We start from the raw sequence: 23,535 nt of genomic DNA, 5'->3' as shown, positions 1-23,535 counted from the left end.
TTCACTAAATCAATTATAGCAATCTATCAAAAAAAGATTAAAATACTGTATTAAAGCTGCAGCTACAATCGAGTAAATTTACTATACCCTATACACCGATGGGAAGATAACATTTTAAATGTGTAAGGTAATAAGGCACTAAATTCTCTTTGCTGTTGTCTTTGCAATCATTTAAATATCTTCTCTCCTATTGTTATAAATAAATAGTCCTTCTATGCACTTATACTATACAAAGGTGCAATGAAAGAATATTCTTATTTTAATATTTATTTCAATTAAACATTCGGCAAGTTTTACACGCAAGGCAATTTCTGTTCAGGAAGTGATAACTTTACATGTATTCATAACGCGCTACAAGCCTCCAACAACTTGGCTAGCTATGCTATACTTTTAATAACGTAAAGATATAGTGTTAATGTCTTACACCCATTTCTACGGACTCACATTTCCAATATTTCAGTTTACGAAAACAATATAATACATATATATATATACTCCACCTTAATTTTAAACTAAAATGAAATGTTTTCCTACCTTGTAACCGTATAGTAGGCAAATTTCTTATCAATTATTTATTGAATAAGTTCACTTATGGCATTTTTTAGGTCTTGCACTGCTCTCTTGCATTTTGCTAATCACTATGCTACAATAATGAGTTTATACATATTATCATCCTTTATACAGTGTAGCCAAAGTAGCAGCTTTGCAGATTATGTTATAATATGCCATGTCGGGACATATCATTTATCCTAGCAAAATTTACTTAATAAAGCAACATTTTTAATGTTCGTATAACATTGGCATTATATTGATGATGATACATTAAAATCAAACATTCTCATAATACTCTCTGATTACGATAGTATTATAAATAAAAGACAGCAATTTTAGTTATGGAGGAGTATTTTTATAATCATAATGATTCACTTTATAATGCATACTTTTACAGGTATATGTACGTACCACCGTTTAAAACTTACACGAATTACCCGGTAGTAAGATCGTATGATTCTGCACTTTAACAGAGTAGCTATAAAGTAATGCATAATAGTTCTAAATACGATAGAAGACTTATTAACACGAAAACTTGCAATGTTTTAGAATATGTGGTAAAGTAGTTCTATAAATTATACTGGTATTTTCCTATCAAGGAGATGTAATAGCTAGCATAGTACATATGATATATCCTATAATTTGTAATCAGAAATAACTCTATATAAGTGGTACTATTCTTCACACTGGATACGATGCTTATGTAGGCTGTGAAATTAATTTTGACTATAGTAAATATATATCGCTATCTTGCTGAATAAGGTAAAAGAATACTTATATATTTATTGTATAGTGCTGTGTTAATAAATTCATCGCTTATTTTGCTCTTAACTCATGTTACTCATAGCACAGTCTATACATACCCCTTATGTAATTTTAGACAATTTTCAGCATCATAAGTATATATAACATATATTCCAAAGATCTTATTCTGCAAAACTAAAGTATTTGATGAATTATACATCTAAAATATTACTTTAGAACGTAAGTATTATTAGTATCTTGTAGTGAAAGCTAATAAATACTACCGTTAGTTAGGCGCCGGGTATAATTTCTAATATTTATAGCAATTAATATAACTAGGGCAGACAAATTACTAATATATATTATGAATGCAATCGTATTAATGCGAGTAATTTGTCTTAAGTCATGTATATATGCTAGGATATAAATTAAATAGGTAAATATTGTATTCTGAGAGTGTAATTAACTTTTATTGAATTTCTCTAGTAAAGTAAACTAAGAATTTCTGTTAACTGTCAATTAAAATGTCACACAATTACATTTATCACAATCCATTTATGATGAAACAAAACTTTTAGTACGTTTCGGTACAAAATACCAGAATCAATTCTGTATACTGTCAAAATTTTAACAGTTTCATGTAATGTACAGGTTTATATATGGTTACTAATATCATAGTTATATTATTCAAGAACGATCTATCTAAAGTTAGTAGTGTAAATCTATTAGCAGAGGTAATAACTGTATCGTAAAAAGTTGCTTTGCTATGGTATCTGAAGAAGTGCTGTATCAAATACATTATTCGTCTGTTAGAAAGTAAAAAGTAAATTCGGGACTATTTGAGATCGGGGAAACTTTGTTGATATATGAGTAAAGTAATTTGATATCAAAGAATACGATCATGGAAATAAATTTGAGCATTCCTAATGTAGTAAAAATTTTGCACACTGATTTTGTATCAGTCAGTAAATAATAACGACGTAGATATAGTATAGGAACATAATATTATTATTAATATTGCAAAGAATTTCATATTGGATATAATCCGTAAACATGATAACCATTATTTTTAAAAGGTATTATTCACGGGAGCTACTTTCCAAAGAAAGTTTAGTATCGATCAGGTAGAATTTTTTACGAGTAGTTGTAGTATTCAAACAACAAACGGTAGTGAATGAATTACTCTTAGAAAGCTGTATTATATTGACATAAAGAACAAGTAGGGATAATATAAGCTATAAACCATGTAAAATTGATTTAAAAGACAATTGCTAAAAATAAGAATCCATATTGCCAAATCAATTGCTACGGGACAAAATGAAACAAATAGATCTATGATGGTACCTCAGTGCCGAATAATTTCACATCATACCAAGTAAATATTTTAATTGAGGGGTTATTAAATAACTAAATTTATGTCTGAGCAATTTAATTCTTTGTGAAAATTGAATTGATAAAAATACTGAAAATCGTCGAAATAGTCTATATTTTGTCGCTTCATTGTCTTGTTACAGAATTGGGTAAGATAATGACGATAACTGATATTTTTAAACAGAACTTGATCCTTTGCTGTCAAGACGCGATGCTTTGCTAATGCAGACAATATTTCCTGATTTAAGTCTTTAAAATGACTACGCAAATGAAATCGGCCTTCTAGTGAAGGTCTAATACCAGATTTATTAGCGAGTAATCCAACATATACATCATCGACAAGTGGAATCATCTCAACTTCCTTTATCATTCGTGTCATTTCTTGTAGGACATGATTTGATAAGATGTAAGCAAAACCGGAACAGAAGGGTGGAAAAAGATCTTCACTAAAGTCCTGCATCGATAAATAGTACTTGCTATTTTTATTACGAATAGGTTTACGATTATCAACGGCTACAAATCCTCTCCAGAAGCTATTGGTTGGTGCTTCAAATGATCGATTAGCTTGCAAGGCATATATATATAAACGAAATTGATTCACCCACACATCGTCATCTCCTTTATAAAAAAATGTCGGTTGGCAATATAGTTGTGCCCAGAGCATACCTAATACAGTTTTTTCAGTTAAAGATCGACGATTTTCGTCTATAATACCTAGGACTATGTCTTTATGTAATCTAGCCTCTTCATAAACTTGTTCCATAATTTTGTTGTCTTTAACTATACCAACTATAAATACAGTTTTCCATAAAATGGCAGGTAAATTATCAGTTTCATTTTGCGATATAGTAGAGCCCCATGATTTTCGAATACTTTGTCGCCTGTACTTATGCTTTGCGTGACTATTAACTGCTAGAAGAATAAAAGGAGACGATTGACAAGGAGGGGCACTGTGGTAGCGCTCAATTTCAATGGTAGATGAGCCAATCCTTTCGCCACTAAATAAGGATTCTGTATTAACTACCTTAGTTACGTAGTTTCGTCTTTCAGTAGCTGAATTAGAATTACTTAAATATAGATAGCAGCCATAGATTGTGATAAATATCAGTATCAATGAAATAAATTTTCGTCTTAGAGTTTTAGCCATCGCTTATATTCGAATACTACCGGTACCTAAGAACTACTTTCGTATCAATAAAAAAGAGAAAGTTTAGGTTTCTATGTAGACTGCTTAATCGTAAATAATTTTAAAACTATTATAACTAATTTCTATCCAACGCCAAATGCATGTACCCATTCGTAAATTATTTATCTATATACATTAATAGGAAAGTTCTCTTTGATTGTTAAAAATTTCTTTTAGTAGATTTTGCTATTAATATTTTTATTTATTTACCCTATATACTATCGTCATAGAATCAGCCGCACTTCATATAGAGCAAACTGGGTTAAGTGAAATAATCTCATCGAACTCTATCACTCAATACAGCAAATTATCAGCATACACGTTTATTGTGCAACAAACATGTTTGCTGTATCAATTTATCCTAGTTCACTACAGTACATAATATGTGTAACATTGATGATGATTTAATACAAGTAACTCGATTCTAAATGTAGTAGATAAATAGGTATTACTTTAATGATACGGGCATGTTATACGAGATAATGATAACAACTTTGTACTAGTGCTATCTATCATAATCTAGATACAGCTGCATCTACGATATGTAAAATGTTTCAAATAAACACTAGATATCCCGTAATATAGTATACTCGTGTACAATATAAGCTTCAGATACAAGCATATACATTAATATTACGACTTTGTGGATTAACTTACGCATTTGAATAACTAACTGAATAATTAACTGTCTAAGTTGTCTTTCTTCGGAACCATTGCTTAAATTTTAACAGTTCTGGCAGCCATTATAGCTGAATCATGAGAATTAAACAAAGATAAAGAAAATGTATTGGGGCGTTTTACAAGATGGTAAACATCTAATATAGTCAATTATATTTTTGCAACTCAAGTAGACAAGGAATGATTAATTTATTTTGTAGTTATGCTTTATGAATACTTACTCTATTTATTACTACGCGATATAAATACAGATGAACTATTCCCATCGATTACACAAATGAGTCCTTCTGTATACATAACGCGTATTTTTTTACGCTCATATAGTATGATTAGTTTAAATGAGCAAGAGACGACTATAACTACAGTAATAAAAAGTTACAGAAATGCAGGTTATAGTTCTTCCGATGATATTTTTTATAGTAAAACTTTACCTAGTTTGTAGATATTTGACAGAAGTATTTGTACAGAGAAGATACACTCTATCTACGATTCAATTAACCTAGAAGTTTAGGGTTAAATCTCCTTTTACCTATTATTTTCGCATGATGGTATGATAAGGATCGTAGAGCTATCTACCAATTCTTCACGGGCAATGTCTGGGCACTAGACTGATCGACCAGAAGTAATGAAGATTCCCGTAGTTAATAATTTGATTGAATTGAAAATTAAAATTGACAGCTAATCTAATTGAGTCAAGTGCAGACTTACAGCATGTAGTAGTGAGCGTCTATTTATATACTCTACGGTAGCTGTAAACCCCACTTCTATTATAGGTTGTTCTATTCCCTGTATGGGCGGTCATATTCATAGTCAAAGGACTACTTCTTAATAAAGGGGAGCATTTTTATTAACAGGATAGGTATCTCTAAAATTCTATATGGTCTCTACAGTAGTACTACATATACCATCGGTACTATAGTTACTTATTAGGTAAGATCGATACTGTACAATGCATTATTAATGGCACTATTTTGACAGTGTACTATTAATAACTTATGGACAATTGCACATAGGTTAATTTTTTTGTAGTAGTACATATGGCGTGGTGTTACCTACTATAATAGGCACAGTAATAATGAATGCATAAATTATGCGGTATAACAAGTCATCGACAAGCGCCAAAAAGAGAAGTGGGTCCTACAGTCAACATAAGGATACAGCTACGAGTAAATATATCGAACTACAAGTTTTTACTGATATTTGTTAATGCCAGAGATAGTCAATACATTTAATCGAGAAGAATAAGATGTCGATACAACGATGAGGTTGAGATTCTATAGCGGCACTAAAAATTCAAATCCATCAAAGGAAATTATTGTAACAGTACCAATATATCGTCTACTATCTTGGATCGTTTAAAATAAGCTTACTGTTATACTGCAGGTAATTTGCTAATATTTATATATTATTTATGCAGAAAGATAAAAGCAATAGGGCCGATATAATGTTCTACTCTTAATAGTAATCGATAAATTTTTTATAGTTTACTGGTCTTGTAATTTAGTTGGTACTATAATCTAAGCCATGTAAAAGTATCGATTGAAAATAATATCACTATATTTATTATCCATTCACTTCGTTTAGCCTGGATAGATTGGCCTCCTGCGTCTAGTTCTTTCATACGTAGAAGAAAGTGCTATCTCGAATACAGATATACAATAATGTATGACTCATAAAATAATACTAACATGCACCTAACGGAAAAGATTTAGAAAATGTCTTTGGCTTGTGGCCTACGTCGAAATCGAGAAGTAATTGCTGCTGTAATTGTACTCGCCTTCATCACTACAGCATGGTTCATTTTAGTAACCTTAAATACACAACCAAGTATATTGCCATCGTACCAAAAGCAATGTCCAAGTCAGCCTAGTCGACAAGAATCGACTTCTATCGCTAGTGTTAATGATTATACTACTGTTGCCATAAACGAAACATTCGATAATGAGCAAAATTTCATCACGTTGGAATCTCACGAGGACACTATCAAGTGGATTGGCAATCATTATGTCGCCAAGTATGATCGAAAACTAAGTGTGAAATCTTGCAAGCATCCTCCCTTGTTAGTATTGGCTATTAATAGTGCTGCTAATCATTTCAATCGACGTAGTGGTATTCGCAAAACTTGGGGCAATCCTACGGAATTCAATATACGCTTTGAGAGTAAAAACTTATGGAAGGTTATTTTCATTGTTGGACGTACAGGATCCAAAGTCATCGATGAACGAGTCGATAAAGAAGCTAAAAATCATGGCGATTTATTAATGATTAACTTGAAAGAGCATCACAAGTCTTTAACCGATAAAACTTTATTGGGTATGTATTGGGCTAGTCAAATTTGTCGGAGTCAATTTTATTATAAAGGGGATGATGATGTCTGGGTCAATAAATGGAGACTATTTGACTTGATAATCAAGTTAAACGTGCGAATTGAGTCAAATATCGATCTGAGTTCTTGTTGGATTGGTTTTGTCTCTTCAATTAATCATGTACCAATCCGTAATAAAAAGAGTAAATATTACGTTTCCTACGAAGATTTTAATGGTGAGCGATTTCCTCGATTCTGTTCTGGATTTGGTTATTTTATGTCAAGAGAAACTGCTAGTAAGGTTATTACATCTGTTCCATATGTTAAAAAAATCCCTGGTATTGACGATGTCTATATCGGACTTTTAGCTAATAATACAGGAATTCAACCTATTCATAATCCAAGATTTCATATTCGTACCTATGATGTTAATAAGCTCATTTATAATGGAAAAATATTGTACGAAACTATTGCTGAACATGGTGTACATAATTCTCAATTGATGATTAAATTTCAACAAATGGCGAGAAGGAGACATATAGCATTTATGAAGGACGATAAAAGATGAAGCTGTGTTACAACAAATATCATGTCTTACTATCATTCTACATATTCTTGGAAAGAGTTCTTAACAAACTTAACGGTGTAAATATTCTAGTATATAGATAAATATTTTAATATCTCGTTAATGTCGAAAACTTGAGTACAGCAAATATTGTGTTATAACTATTTCACTTTTCCTAAGGTTGCCTATTTATTTTGAAACACTTGTACATGATACTTAGGTTACTGAATTTATTACGAGTGTTTCTTAACTGATTCTGTACCTTTGAGTTTTAAGAATACTACAACAGATGATGATAGAATTAATATAAAATTCTTACATGTTTTACGTGCTGTATTTCTATCTACATTATTATCATAGTAAATGAGTGTCTGCTTAGTGAAAGCTAAGTATTTATTTGGCTTCAATTAATAGAATGTCCATTTTTTTTCTTTTCTTCGTATAAATAAGACCAGATATTCTTAGTATTAGATTCTATTCTACAACGTTTTTTATATCCTTAGATATTTGCGAATACCCTTATTACACGCTTCGATGGTTGCATTCTCGATAAATCCTTGCATATTTTTTACATATGCAGATCCAGGTTCGTAACTTGCCACCATCGTAAACGTGTATCTAATGTAAATTAAACAGCTAACCATCGACTCCATTGATTATATATATTGCTATTGAAATTACTCGAGTGTTTGCTAAATAAACAAAATTGGAAGCAAATTTTAAACAGTATCATAACCCGAGATGCCCAGATAACTTTTTTGCCTTCGTGATTATAACATTACCACAAAATTACGTAATAAATAAATTTTTTAACCGTAAGAAGTTAAATTCATGATGTGTTTATACATTGCGCATTAAAATTTAAAATTTATTGCAGGTTGACGAAGAACTACCCAAGTCAATATAAGCGAAAAAAAATTATAGCTTACCTTTGAAAATAAATTCAAATTTATCTTGATATAAAGGCAGTTGTGATATCATAAGGCTAAGTGGTTCTTAGGTATCAAGTTATTGACGAGCGAAGCTAAATTCTAAGATGCGTTTAATGTCTAGAGAGTATAAAATATAAATCAATCACGTACGAAAGAAAAAAATAGCTATCACAGACACCAAAATAACTTAGATATGGAAGTGTAGTTTATAATGACATTTTGTTTTGAACTTTTTAGGAGTATGAGCGACTACTTTAGGAATTGTTATTGTTAGTAATAACCTAAGTTATTATGATATTATCATAATATCGCAATATGTTACAAGTATGTATCGGGAACATACTGTAGCAGCTTGACAGGGCTTACAGTCGAAGTAGATTTATGTATGAAATTGTTTATTACCTCGAATGTCCATATTTGATAATTCAATCGTAATAACATGTTTGTTATTGAAATGTATTAATAGCATAGTAAATATGTTTATTACTACTGAAAGAGTATATAAGAAGGACTGTGATCAATAAAAAGTGATCCAGGTTAAGGTTAAGTTGTGTGATAGCTTTATATCGTATATTGTGTTGAGCGAGTTAGTACTTCGCAAGGATTCCAGCTACAATACCGTAGGCTAGGGAAGTAGTTCTACGGATTAAAGTAAAGTTTATTAAAAGTACCGTGTCGTTTTCTTATGTCGCAAGAGTAGTTGTGGCAATAGCTTACAGATATTGAAAATTGAAAATTACACAAATATTATAAAATATCGACGATACTTTTGCGTTCAAATGCAAAAAGGGTGGCGAGGAAGTATGACAGATTTTTCAAACCGGTGTACTCCTATTTTGGATATTAACCAGTCTGAATTACTATACACATTAGAAGGCTCTACTGATCTTCAACTAAATTTTTGCATAGTACGAATATCGCAATACTTGCGATCTCTTGCTAAGAAATTTAATTATTCGTCAGTAATTTTAAGAATATAAAATAAATGGCCTAAAATTTCATGTTTAATCCCATAATAACGCTGTTATTTTTACCCAAGGAAATTGAACGACGCGATGTTTTGTTTCTTGAGAAAAGCAGATAATGTCGTTTCAAAGTAACTATACTATTTCACTTATCAGGCAAAAAGCTGTTACCATACAGTAATCTAAGCTTAATTGGCGGATGTAAAAATTATTTTCTATAGGCATAAAACAATAAACAGTTTCCTTGGTGCTGTATTAATAGTCAATTCTTTACAAAATTTACTAATATATTTTGTAATACAGCTATCTTATACACTTTAATGGACTGTATAATATTATGAAAGTAAAGGTAGCACTCAAGAGGTGTTCAAAACATAGGTAACTTACAGTCACAGTAGGGCTTACTCCTGTATATATCAAAAATAAAATACGAAGAACTTGATTTCATAGTAGGTTTATATTCTCAAAGCACACTTTTCAGTCTATATTTATGTAGGGCATATCCGTTTCGAAAGATGAATTCGAAAACAAAAGGTACTAGCCATAATAGATTGGAGAAGAATAGATTTTACTGAAATTATCAAAACTACATTTTTACTACAATTATATAAGTTATCTTTATTGGACATATAAATGTAGTTAGAAGAAAGTAGAAGGAAGCGATTGTCTTAACTTATCGTTCAACCTAAATTCAATTTAGCACATTTTTTATAAACGTATTCTAAGCTATCTCCCTGAAAAAGCTATAAAGAAAAGTAGTCATATCGTAGAATAAGGGATTCTTCTTATGTTTCAAGTTGCCTTTGATATTGTAAGAATAGAATTTATAAATAGTATAAGGGATAAGAATTACTTTAATATGAAAAGGAAATATCTTAGCAAGGTGCATAGTATAGGTATATTGTATGAACAAAAGAACACATTAGTATTAACGTATACGATGTAGAAAAAAGTCCATATAAATATTTTATATAACTGATATAAAATTATAACATGAAATGTCCAAAGTACAGTTACGAGAAAGGGAAACAGCTCTTGTTACATATAAGTCTTAAATGTTTAAGAAAGTAACTTAATCAATCTAATGAAAAGGCTTATACGGTAGAACAGCCATAATATCATAGAGCAAGAATACAGTTTTACTATGTTAAAATAAAGAGTAAAAGGTAATAAATTGAAGCAGGTTTCTCGCTAGCTTGTTTCATTAATGGAGTATATAACATATTTATTACAGAAATATTCTATAAATTACGTCTGTTTTATTGCTGAAATGAGTTTTACCTGTGTTGTTGGCTAAATATCAAATTAGAATGTTTTATAGAAGCAAATATTATTGCCAATGATCGTCTGCTTTATTGTCAGACTTCGCAAATAATGCTTGGAAAATTTTACCCTGCTTTTTTTAATTTACTCTTGCTTATCATGTCAGTAGCAGATGATGAAGAACCGGTTTAAGGTATAGATTTCACGGATGACTAATTTAACTCAATTACTTCAAATTTTTTATTCTTTATTTACTACCAGCACTGTAACATTCAAATTTGAATAAATAAATGTCAAAACAGTAAGCTTGATGATCTTTGGCTTTAACATAGAAATAATTGTGATCTTGACAATATTACGTCTTTTTCTTTCTTCGTAAAAATCACAGTGTTAATCTCATCCGCGATAGAATTCTTTAAATGTTTCAAATTTATTCTTCTAATACATTGTATTCTCATTTAAGAATCGAATTTCAATCAAGTTCAAGATTATTACTAGACATCGAGAACACTTTTTCATTGGTAATAATTCTAAAACAACTATTAATTATTTTTCCATTACAATGAATGAATGGCTATAAGAATAGAATAGGTACAAAATAACTGTGCATTCCTGCTAAAAAACTCTCACATTATTAAAGATGATCATCCTTGGCCTAATTATAAGATAGATAGCTGTAAATGTTTCTAAATTGCAATTAATAACTATAGGAAATAAATCTTAAGCTTGTGACGTCATTTTTAAGGATTGTCAATGGTTAAGGATGATCCTGTTTGATTATTTATTGTATCAATAGAAGGGAGAAAAACTTTTGACAGTTTCATCTAAAATTTAAAACCAGAAATCTTTAATTTAAAATAGTGAAATATAATGAGTTAAACAGCATAGTATAACTATTACAGTTATACTCTCCTATATAACCAATTTATCTGTTTAAATAGAGTTAAGCTATTTTTCAGATATTTATATCGTTAATGAAAATAATTGCTATGCTCTCTTTAATAGTAGGATCCAAATTATACCAGTTCATTGGTAAATTGATAAAATACTAGTTGAATGTCTGGACTATTGTAGGTTACTCCAGCTTGTGTTATTATCATTATTAGTTCGTTTAAGATATTTTTTCTTTCTTGAATTAGATACTACTGTCTAAAATATATTATATAAATTCTAATAAACCAGTGCAATAAGCATATTTATTCAAATCTATTGTGAGAATATCAAAAAATCTGTGAATAGTTGCCACTGTGCCACTGTCCTAAATAAGTTATATTAATAAAGTTGAGTAGTGTACGTTCCTATTTTACTCTATTTTCATAATTATGACAAGCGGATTGCTAGCCTATTGGTATGAAGTAATAGATTATTACGATCGGTAGTTTCTAGAATGATATCATGAAAATGCAAAACATGATAGCCTGCGTCATTAAATTGAAATCAGCAGAGTAAGGATTATAGTTTTAGAAATGATGGAAATCTATTTATAAACCGATTAAGCATAATTATAAGCCTCGATGTTTTTAATTTATATCTACACTATAATTATAAACTGCAATAAAATCTTCAAAAAAAACCGTAGCGAAGGTAAGCGGATATCGTAAATTAATAAATTGGCTTGATAGATAAAAATATTACTATAAGAAGCAATACAATAGTGATTGGATCATGCAATGATATCGCTAAATTACTCTAACTTGATTCGCTCTATAATGGTGAATTAAAAATCCGAACAGATCATTGTAAACAAAAACACTGCTGTCTATGCCGGATTTATAAAGTAATATGAAAGGAGGACGTTAGTCTACTAGAGTAAATCTATCATCTATTTCGTAGACTATATTGCATAAGTTTTACGCATCTGTATTTACGACTACTAAGACAAAAAAGAATATTTCGTAGAAAATATAAAAGCTGTTGATTATACTTCATATTGATTGATACACTGTAGTCAATACAATGTGATCTTTATAATTCTTGTTGGTATAGCAGAAGGTGTATTAAGCACTTCGATTAGATTATTAAGACTTCGTTATTTCTAAAAGGTACAATACCGTAAATATGATGCTCTTTTACGCGTATACCGGTAAGAAATAAAATGATTCCATCTTGATTCACTCATCAAGTGCATGTTTTGGCTACTACAATAAATCAATAATTACGTCAACAACATTATATACAGTTAGTTATTTATCACAGCGCTAACCAATCATGCCATAAAGCTTATATAATATTTAACATCAATGTCTATCTATATTTAATGTTGATGACTTACTGATTTTGTTTTTTTCGAAATGATTCAATGGGTAGTCGTGAAAGAATAAACTATTTTTGTACTATTATTTTATTACACAGTTCCAATTTTTAAATTATTGATAGACAAGTAGATTATATAGAGTATTTTCTTTGAAGATTTCTTTAGGAAAGAATCGCTCTAGTAAATTAATAGGGATATTTAAAGTCGTGCAGAGAGAAAGTTAAGTGTTGTTTTGTTATTTCTAGACAGGATTGTGTGTTGGATTCTATGAAAAGATAGAAGGACAATAGAATTTTTCCAATAGACCTAGTAGTAAACCCATTGCATATAGTGGCATAAACTGGTCAACCAGTTTATGCCATCGCACCTGTCGTTGTTGAAATTATATATGCACATCTTGTGCTCTACAGATCTAAGAATACGTAACAGCACGTTTCTTTTACGATAAATATAGAATACTGAATATGATATAAAGAGGTACTATAATGCTATTAAAAGCTTTTTCTGTATTAGCCCGAATATCAAATACAGATAATACCATACGATCTGGTCGTTTATAATCTAGTCATCGATCAATTTTGCTATTTCTATCTTTACTTCTGTAAAGTAGTTATGGAATCGGAATTGACCATTATGCCTAAGCCTAATCAAGAGAAATTGCCGGGAAAAATTCGTTTACTTTTCACTTGTTATTCACCTCGAAATCGAAAATTAGCTGTCATCATTGTAATCCTATTATTCATTTTAACATGGTGTTTCTTCTCGCAAGAATACCAACAATTTTTAAAGTACAAACTATTACAATGTAACAACGGTAGATGTTCTTCTTCTAGCGATACGAAAGAGAGAATAGATATGCTAGTTAATTCTTTAGATAGAACATCACCGTCACCCCAACCCCATTTAGAATATAATAGAAGTGAATTTAATCCATCAACAGCGGAATTCCATGCTATTGGCGATCAGTATATCGTTAAATACAATCAAAAGCTTGCTCCTCGACGTTGTAATCAACCAGCATTTGTAGTGTTTGCAATTAATAGCGCAGCGCGCCATTTTAATCGCCGTATCGGTATTCGTCAGACATGGGGCAATGCATGGGAGTTTCAACAACGAATTCGTATTGCTAATTTATGGAGATTAATCTTTATTGTTGGACGTACTGGTAATATTAAAATAGATCGACGTGTAGATGAAGAAGCTCGACTATTTGGCGATTTAGTAATTACTGATTTAATCGAACATCATCATGTCTTAACTGAGAAGACAATACTAGGCATGTATTGGGCGCGTCGCTACTGCCAGACACAATTTTATTACAAGGGCGATGATGATGTCTGGATTAATAAATGGCGTCTATTTGATTATTTAGTAACACTAAGTCTTAGACCTACAGTTAATCCAAGTCATTGTTGGATTGGATTCGTTTCAACAATGAATCGTATCCCGATACGCGATAAAAGTAGTAAATACTACATTTCTTATGATAATTATCCAATGGATAAGTTCGCACCATATTGTTCCGGCTTTGGTTATTTTATGACTGGTCAGACTGCCGATCGACTAATCTGGGCTATACCTTATGTGCAAAAAATACCCGGCCTTGATGATGTCTACATTGGTTTATTAGCTAATGTCACTCATGTCGAGCCTACACATAACGATGATTTCCATATCTATACTAACAATGCTCGGTATCGAAATTATACTTCCTATGAGCTTTATCATACGATGGCTGAACATGGTGTTAATGATGCTGAACTAATGATTTCATTTCATCGTTCAGCTAGGACGAAATATGTGCAGCTTATGGATGATCAAATTATTGATACAACGTAAAATTGATTAATATTACATCAGTACGACAGGTAAACTAGCAAGGATAATAGCTGTTTAATGAATAACGATAATTAAGAAGTTATTGATGCACATATGTATATAGAATTCGCAAATATCCGGTAGCATATAGAATATGCTGTACATGTCTAAAATCTATAGTACGAGCTGATAGATTTGCACAATCTCGGTTAGGCACTCAATTGCTAGTAAAAGAAAATAAATCATGGATCCTCAATTCGTCATAAATATTATTACTTATTCTACTTGCAATCAATGAACTGATTAATTAATTCTCTTGTTCATTACTGTATGTGATATAATATTGGTATATTAATTTTTGGAATGGTTTAATATACAATATATAAACAAATTTTTTACAAGCTTATCGAAATTTTATCTTTACGAATTAAAAATTTTCACAAAATATAGACAGCATCGTCAACATTTCAACATTGGAATTAAAATGACGGTAATAAAGAATATTTCCATGTTAACGATATTTAAATTTAATGTATGAAAACCCGTAGAGATAAGAAATTTTCTTTACCTCTATGATGGAAATTACGTAAGTAATACACTGTATGCTCCAAAATGCATGATCGACTTTTTTTCATCGGCAGGGTTTATTTTATTCTTCCTGGCTTCTCCACAGATACACGGACACAATCTTCGGCTTTTGAATGACACAGCATTTTTCAGTTGTTATAAAAGGATACAACCATTTTAACACTATCGATATAGTTTTATCATTTATATAGTTCGTCATTCTTTCTTATAATTTTGTTAGATAGTTGCACCCTTTGTGCCATACGCCGTTTTCTAGCTTTTAATGTTTTTTTAATAAGATTTTTTGTACTTCACGCATAATGAATAGCATGACCTAGTAGTACTACAGAGTACAATTGCTAAAACTTTATTGAAACACTATGTTGTGCACTTTACGAATTCAAGGTTTACAGTTCTAGCTGATATTCAATCACCACCCTAAAATGTATCTATTCCATCTTCGAAGTAGTTTTGAAATCAGATATAAATGTTATATTACATAGAGAGCTAGCTGTTGACTTGACTTGATTCATTATATACTGTTACTGTAAATGGATGAGTGTTTGTTAAATCAATAAAGTTGGAAGTCAATGTTAATCAGTGTAATTATAAATCGAAATGTACAGATGATTTTTCTTATCTTGACGGTTATAACATTGCTCCAAAATTACTGCATAGAGCAAATTTTTAGCGATAGAAGTTTAGCTTTAGAAGTATTTACATTGCCCATTAAAATTAAGATTTATAGCAGGTTGATGAAGAACTACCCAAGTCAATTTAAGCAGAAAAACATGATAACCTACTATGAAAATGGATTCCAATTGTCCTTAGCTGAATCATTGAAAGGATATTATAAGGCTACATGATTCTTAGGTACCAAGTTATTGACGAATGACGTTAAATCGTAAGACGCACGTAATATCTAACGAGTGTAAAATACAAATCGATCACGGATGAAAGGAAAAAATAAGAGTTTGCGGTCATTAAAATTGAAAATTATACAGACATTATAAATTTCAACAGCACTTTTGCATTCAAATACAACGGATGACGAGAAGATATGACAGATTTTTTAAACCAATGTACTCCTATTTTAGATATTAAATCGTCTAAAACTACCATATACAGTAGGATTATTCTACTAATACACAAAGGATGGCGAGAAAGTGTGATGGATTTTTACATCGGGCCACCCCTATTTTGGATATTAAACTGTCTAAAACTGCCGTACACAGTAGAATAATTCTACTAAACTCCAGCAATATTCTTACATGCTATGTATATCGCAACACTTGCGATCTATTGCCAAGTAATTTCAGTATCCGTTTGTAATCATAAAAACATAAAATAAATGGCCTAAAATTTCGTGTCTAATCTGATAATAATGTTATTGTATAACCCCAAGAAAAATGGAGCGACGTAACATTCTGTTTCTTGCTATCATTTATTCCATATGTAATAAATTTTTCCATCTTTAGTTTAGCAATTCTAGCTATTCATGTTTAGCATATAATTTCATTTCAAAGAGTAAACTACATAACTGTACTTAACAGACGAAAATCTGCTACTATAGAACAATCTATGCTGAATTAGTAGGCATAAGAATTATTTTCTAGAGGTATAAAACTATACGCAATGTTTCCAATGTTATTCAATAATAGTCATTCTTTTACAACATTGCCATTTTATAAACATTGTAATAGGTTATTTATTACGATAGAAAAGGTAGCACTCAAGAATCATTCAAAACAACTGTAACTCAGAGTCAAAAAATAGCTTAAAAGAACTTGATTTCATGGTAAATTTTTCGAAGCACACTTTTCTATCCATGCACAGTAAAATCGTGTCAAAGGATACACATGAAAACGAAAGGTACTTGTCATCATACCACGAAAAAGGAATAGATTTAGTGAAATGCCCAAAACAGCCATTTTACAATGGATGTCTGGACAATTGTAGGTTACTCCAGCTTGTGTTATCATCATTACTTCGTTTATCGCATAATTTCTTTCTTAAAATAGCTGCGACTGCCTCAGGTATATTATATCAATTCTAATAACTGAATACGACTGTTACCAATAAGTTACATTTATAAAATTGGCTAGTGTACATTTCTATTTATTCTATTTTCACAATCACGAAAAATCTTAGTATATTTGAATTAAGATAGATAAAAAGATGTTAGTAGAGTAAACCAATATCATTGCGTTAAAGATCACCGTTAAGTATAAATACATTATTTTGATCGTAGTACAGTCGATAGCTTGTCGGTACGTTATAAATTGTAAAACTAATTCATTTTCCAGTAAAGGGAAAGTAAATTAATTAAATAACTAACTTATAATAGACCTCAAAGGTCAGATCGTGTTCTGATTATGACTGCCTCGTGCTATCTGCGTGCTCTAATGTATTTTAAAGTAGTGCATGATCATTACAATATGATCTATATAACTATAAATGGTATGGCAGACAGCGTATTCAACAGTTCGACTAGATTATTAAGGCTTCATGACCTGTTAAAATGTAGAATACCGTAAATTGATGCTCTTTGCGCATACAGGCACTAAGTAAAATGATTCCAGCTTGTTTACACGTTAGGTGCATAAATAACTATGTTGGGAACGTTATATACAGTTATTTGGGTGATCTTTCAAAATTTTTAAATTTGCCACAATATCAGCTAAGCATGTCGTAACGCTTATGCGTATAATGCCTTACATTAGTATTTAGTGTTTATGCGTAACTTTGGTAACGTGCCGATTTTGTTTTTTTCAAATGGTTAAATGGAATAGCCGAAGAAGAATAAATTATTTTGTAGTATTATTTTATTAAAGACTTCTCATTTTAGCTTATTGATAGAGTTATAGATTATACCGAGTAATTCCTTCGAAGATTTCTGTCGGAAAGAATCATTTCTAGCAAATTAATATCAGTATTTAAAGTCATTGAGAGAGAAAGTTAAATGTTGTTTTATTATTTCTAGACAGGATTGTGTTTAATTTTACAAGCATATAGAAGAATAATAAGTTTTTTCTCTATAGACCTAACGGTAAACCGATGGCATATGTTGCATATAAACCGGTTGGCCAGTTTATGCCATCACACCTGTCGTTGTTAAAATTTTTATATACACATCTCGTGCCCTGCGGATCTAAATGGCCTAACAGTATATTACTTTTCGTATAAATAAAGTCTATTTGAATAAGACATAAATAGACGCTATAAAGCTAATGAAAGCTATTTCTATATTAGCCCGAATATCAAATACAGACAACACCATAAGATCTGGTCGTTTATAATCTAGTCATCGATCAATTTTGCTATTTCTATCTTTACTTCTGTAAAGTAGCTATGGAATCGGTATTGACTCTTATGCCTAAGCCTAATCAAGAGAAATTGCCGGGAAAAATTCATCTACTTTTCGTTTTTTATTCACCTCGAAATCGAAAATTAGCTGTTATCATTATATTACTATTATTCATTTTAACATGGTATTTTTTCTCGCAAGAATACCAACAATTTTTAAAGTACAAACTATTACAATGTAACGATGGTAGATGTTCGTCTTCTAGCGATATAAAAGAGAGAATAGATATGCAAGCTAGTTCTTCAGATGGAACATCACCGTCACCCCAACCCCATTTAGAATATAATAGAAGTGAATTTAATCCATCAACAGCGGAATTCCATGCTATTGGCGATCAGTATATCGTTAAATACAATCAAAAGCTTGCTCCTCGACGTTGTAATCAACCAGCATTTGTAGTGTTTGCAATTAATAGCGCAGCGCGCCATTTCGATCAGCGTTTCGGAATTCGTCAGACATGGGGCAATACATCCGAATTTCAACAACGAATTCGTATTGCTAATTTATGGAGATTAATCTTTATTGTTGGACGTACTGGTAATATTAAAATAGATCGACGTGTAGATGAAGAAGCTCGACTATTTGGCGATTTAGTAATTACTGATTTAATCGAACATCATCATGTCTTAACTGAGAAGACAATACTAGGCATGTATTGGGCGCGCCGCTACTGCCAGACACAATTTTATTACAAGGGCGATGATGATGTCTGGATTAATAAATGGCGTCTATTTGATTATTTAGTAACACTAAGTCTTAGGCCTACAGTTAATCCAAGTCATTGTTGGATTGGATTCGTTTCAACAATGAATCGTATCCCGATACGCGATAAAAGTAGTAAATACTACATTTCTTATGATAATTATCCAATGGATAAGTTCGCACCATATTGTTCCGGCTTTGGTTATTTTATGACTGGTCAGACTGCCGATCGACTAATCTGGGCTATACCTTATGTGCAAAAAATACCCGGCCTTGATGATGTCTACATTGGTTTATTAGCTAATGTCACTCATGTCGAGCCTACACATAACGATAATTTCCATATCGATACTAACAATGCTCGGTATCGAAATTATACTTCCTATGAGCTTTATCATACGATGGCTGAACATGGTGTTAATGATGCTGAACTAATGATTTCATTTCATCGTTCAGCTAGGACGAAATACGTGCAGCTTATGGATGATCAAATTATTGATACAACGTAAAATTGATTAATATTGCATCAGTACGATAGGTAAACTAGCAAGGATAATAGCTGTTTAATGAATAACGATATTTAAGAAGTTATTGATGCACATATGTATATAGAATTTGTAAACATCCTGCAACATAGAGTTATGCTGTACATGTCTAAAATCTATAGTACGAGCTGATAGATTTGCACAATCTCGGTTAGGCACTCAATTGCTAGTAAAAGAAAATAAATCATGGATCCTCAATTCGTCATAAATATTATTACTTATTCTACTTGCAATCAATGAACTGATTAATTAATTCTCTTGTTCATTACTGTATATAATATAATGTTAGTAACTTAATATTGAAAATTATCTTATATAGAAAATATTAACAATTTCTTTTAAATGTTTATTGAATTTATCTCTGAGAATTAAAAATTCTCATATAACAGAGACAGCAGCGTCATTGTATCAAATTGAAATCAAAATGACGCAATAAGTAATACGAGTATTGCCTTAATAACGGTATAGCGGTATTTAAACTGAATATATTTGTTCTCGAAAATATTAGATTAATATACAGTAAAAAAATAAAGAATTAATTAATATTACATAAAAAAAAATTGAAATTGGATATTTTTTGGCTTATAGCATTTGGTATTTATGTATAACGACAAGAATCTACATATACTTACTGTAACTAGAAGACGACTCGATTTTCTAGGAGAGAGTAAAAGAGTTGAAATACGAGGTCGTGTCATTTCTTATAGCAAACAAAATTGAAATATTGAATAAGCACCGTTATCTAATTACTGTAATTTCAATACTGGTATGTAACATAGATTGCACCAATCTTTAGAATAAATTCTCGAATAGAATGCAATGTGAACAAATTTAACCTTGATTTTAAAATATCTTTCTACCTGGATTTTGACTTACTTAGATGATAGTGGTCAATGATGGTTTTAGAGATCTGAGAACGATTTTTTACCGACGTGCAAAATTACTTAATCTTTGAATCCATTCCCTGACTGTATTCTTATTCAATCAGTAACCATCTTGAAAATGCACATTTATACTATATTGGGCTTCGACTGACTAATCTTAAGGGTTGAGATAGTTGCAACTATACGATATAAGTTTGGTTACGGTCTAGCACGGTTTCCTTAATTACGCGTATAAGCTGGAGCGACATTAATGTTAAGACCGATCAAGTAATGAAAACATGGCATATTGTACTAGATAGCCAAGGAGTTTGCATATATTAGATGCATTGCGAGTACTTTTATTAGATTAAAAGGCGGAAGTATCATTAAATTGTAATACCAAAACGTTTCTAAGCTCACGCTAAAGAAGAATTGTAAATCTCTTACAAGTTTTCTTGTTAATGCCGTTTTAAGTCATGCGTGCTCTATTTCGAAACAGTGTAATTCCAAAAATTGAATGGTTAAATAAGGTAATTCTTAGGGCTAAATTTTGATACGTGCACAACTGGTTTGAGACAGAAAATCCTTAGAAGTCTAAATGTAACAACGATTGACTACAGCACAATAAGTTTGGGCATACAGACAAGGTAATCAAGCTACTTCTCAATTTTCTATAACATTGAATTGAAATTTTAGCACTAGATAGCAGCCTAATTTATTATGATAACTAGGGTTTCGATTTATTACAAATTAATTTCGAAGTTTGTATTAATAATAATAAACAATCTGGTGTCCTATATTCAAGTAGGCAAGTAATATAATAAGTCTTTTTTTCCATCGTAAGTTAATAACAACAGTTTCAAGTATACGTATCACTGTAGATACAATCAGAGTAACATAATCTAGCCTGTATGAAATTATTATCATACTAACAGTGTTACTAATTAATGTTCTAAGCAGGCATCGTAGATTATGTATGCTTCTCTGCAGTACAATCCATGCTAAATATTAAAAAGCCATACATCGAACAGTAATTCAATTACTGTGTGTCACTGTAGTTGGTTACAAGCTCGATTTTACTGTAGTCTGACTGACAACGTCATTTTGCAGCAAATCTTCGATTTCCTTTGATTCGAAGCCATTCTCTAATAAAATCTCTTTAGTATGCAGGCCACATACAAGTTCTTGCTTTGTATGCTCAGGTAGATTGCTTTTACCATGCATACGCGGCGCAGGTGAAGGCATCTGCTTACCATCAGAATTGGTGAAAAACACTTTTCGTTCACTGTTAATACTCCAATTACCAACTTCGTTATCTTCCAGTACTGGAGCTACGCAGGCATCGAGGTTCTGAAAGATGTTACACCATTCATCTCTAGTTCGACTACCAAATATTTTTGTAAATTTTTCCTTCATTTCCGGCCAATACTTACGATCATTTTGAGGAGGTTGGCTATCTATATCTAGATCTAGTCCTGTACCCAATGCAATTACGAATATCAGCACTTGTGATTAGGAAAGTTTGGAATAATTTGATATCATAGACCACTAGTTTAGTTTTATCTGTTTATCTGTTAGGCGCTTAAATAAGATTGACGCTAGCAAGAAATGTATATTGCATACCTTGGAGTAATTGGGAATAAAAATTAGGCTCTAGCGCACCTACAGACATAAATTTTCCATCTGATGTTTCGTAACAATCATAAAATGGAGCGCCAGAGTCTAGAAAATTTTTGCCACGTTCTTCACCCCATAGACTTCTGCCGTATATCGGACTTGCTTTGGATGCAAATAGGAAAGTACTGGCATACGCTGCTCCGTCAACCTAATTAAGAAGAGGATCGTTTACTGTAGAAAGATCTGAAAAACAACTTACCAATTACCTAGTTTTGCTTTCTACGTAGGTATATTATCTACAATCGTATCACCTAATATTAAGTAATTTTCTAATAAAATTGATCAATTTTAGTGTACAGTATGAGCATCTATCTCTAACAGTGTAATGCCATTATTTTTTGGGGGGGGGATAACGTTATACGGATACGAAATTGACCGTATCCATTGGCATTTGAGTGCTTATTCCTTGTAATACGACATCAATTCGTATCGATGGCTATAAATGGCATAAGAAACATTGAAATCTTGTATAGTAGTGATAAAGCATTATGCCTTACCATTGCAGAATCAATAACTTGGCCTTTACCCGTGTTATGCCTTTCTAGTAATGCCAATAAAATGCCGTAAGCGCAAGTAATACCACCGCCAGCAAAATCAGCAGCTAAATTGATCGGGGGCGTTGGTTTTTGCTTATATCTTCCAAGAAAGGATAATACTCCAGACATAGCGAGATAGTTGATATCATGTCCAGCTGCTCTATTCCATTTACCCGTCTGGCCATAGCCAGTTAACCTAGCATATATTAATCTTGGATTTAAATCTAGCATAGTTCGAGGTCCCAATCCTAGCTTCTCCATGGCACCAGCTCGAAAAGGATCCAATAATACATCGGCATTACTGCACAGTCTCTTAATAATACTGGCACCTTGTTTAGTTTTTAAATTGACGCTAATTGAACGTTTACCACGAGCTAAGCAATCACCGTTTGGATCGATGCCAGTTCTGTCCACTCGAACGACGGAGGCACCAAAATCTGCAAGAAGCATACCACAGAAAGGTGCAGGTGCTAAACCGGCCATTTCTATAATTCGAATGCCTTTCAAAGCCATAGTATCGACTGCGTTTGATTGAGCACCAGATAGCGAAATGATTACGAGCGATATAGGAATAGATGAAATAGAATCAGTAATGATTATCGGCTATCCATCCTGAGCTGCAATAAAACTTGTAGAAGTCTCAGA

The 23,535-nt window shown here is 31.5% G+C and overlaps 5 protein-coding genes across 5 annotated transcripts; 3 read left to right on the top strand and 2 right to left on the bottom strand.

Moving 5' to 3' along the window:
- Positions 1-2,959: 2,959 nt before the first annotated feature.
- On the bottom strand, positions 2,960-3,445 carry TRIADDRAFT_7506 (uncharacterized protein; the record flags this gene model as incomplete). The annotated part of the gene is made up of 1 exon (XM_002110560.1): positions 2,960-3,445. A coding segment is annotated over one exon (486 nt), but the record flags the coding sequence as incomplete, so codon positions are not given.
- A 3,317-nt stretch (positions 3,446-6,762) lies between these two features.
- On the top strand, positions 6,763-7,194 carry TRIADDRAFT_7524 (uncharacterized protein; the record flags this gene model as incomplete). The annotated part of the gene is made up of 1 exon (XM_002111085.1): positions 6,763-7,194. A coding segment is annotated over one exon (432 nt), but the record flags the coding sequence as incomplete, so codon positions are not given.
- A 6,617-nt stretch (positions 7,195-13,811) lies between these two features.
- TRIADDRAFT_16003 (uncharacterized protein) lies at positions 13,812-14,489 on the top strand (the record flags this gene model as incomplete). Its single annotated transcript, XM_002111084.1, has 1 exon — positions 13,812-14,489. A coding segment is annotated over one exon (678 nt), but the record flags the coding sequence as incomplete, so codon positions are not given.
- Positions 14,490-18,935: 4,446 nt separating this feature from the next.
- On the top strand, positions 18,936-19,613 carry TRIADDRAFT_15762 (uncharacterized protein; the record flags this gene model as incomplete). The annotated part of the gene is made up of 1 exon (XM_002111083.1): positions 18,936-19,613. A coding segment is annotated over one exon (678 nt), but the record flags the coding sequence as incomplete, so codon positions are not given.
- A 2,126-nt stretch (positions 19,614-21,739) lies between these two features.
- Positions 21,740-23,403, bottom strand: TRIADDRAFT_54761 (uncharacterized protein; the record flags this gene model as incomplete). The annotated part of the gene is made up of 3 exons (XM_002110559.1): positions 21,740-22,152; positions 22,301-22,502; positions 22,852-23,403. 3 exons carry the CDS (start codon positions 23,401-23,403, stop codon positions 21,740-21,742), a joined length of 1,167 nt encoding a protein of 388 aa, XP_002110595.1.
- Between the last annotated feature and the right edge of the window lie 132 nt (positions 23,404-23,535).

The sequence above is a fragment of the Trichoplax adhaerens genome, genomic scaffold (genome assembly GCF_000150275.1).
Source record: "Trichoplax adhaerens TRIADscaffold_3 genomic scaffold, whole genome shotgun sequence".
Taxonomy (NCBI): domain Eukaryota; kingdom Metazoa; phylum Placozoa; class Uniplacotomia; order Trichoplacea; family Trichoplacidae; genus Trichoplax; species Trichoplax adhaerens.
The sequence above is the reverse complement of the archived record's forward strand: the minus strand, read 5'-3'. Positions and strand labels throughout refer to the sequence as shown.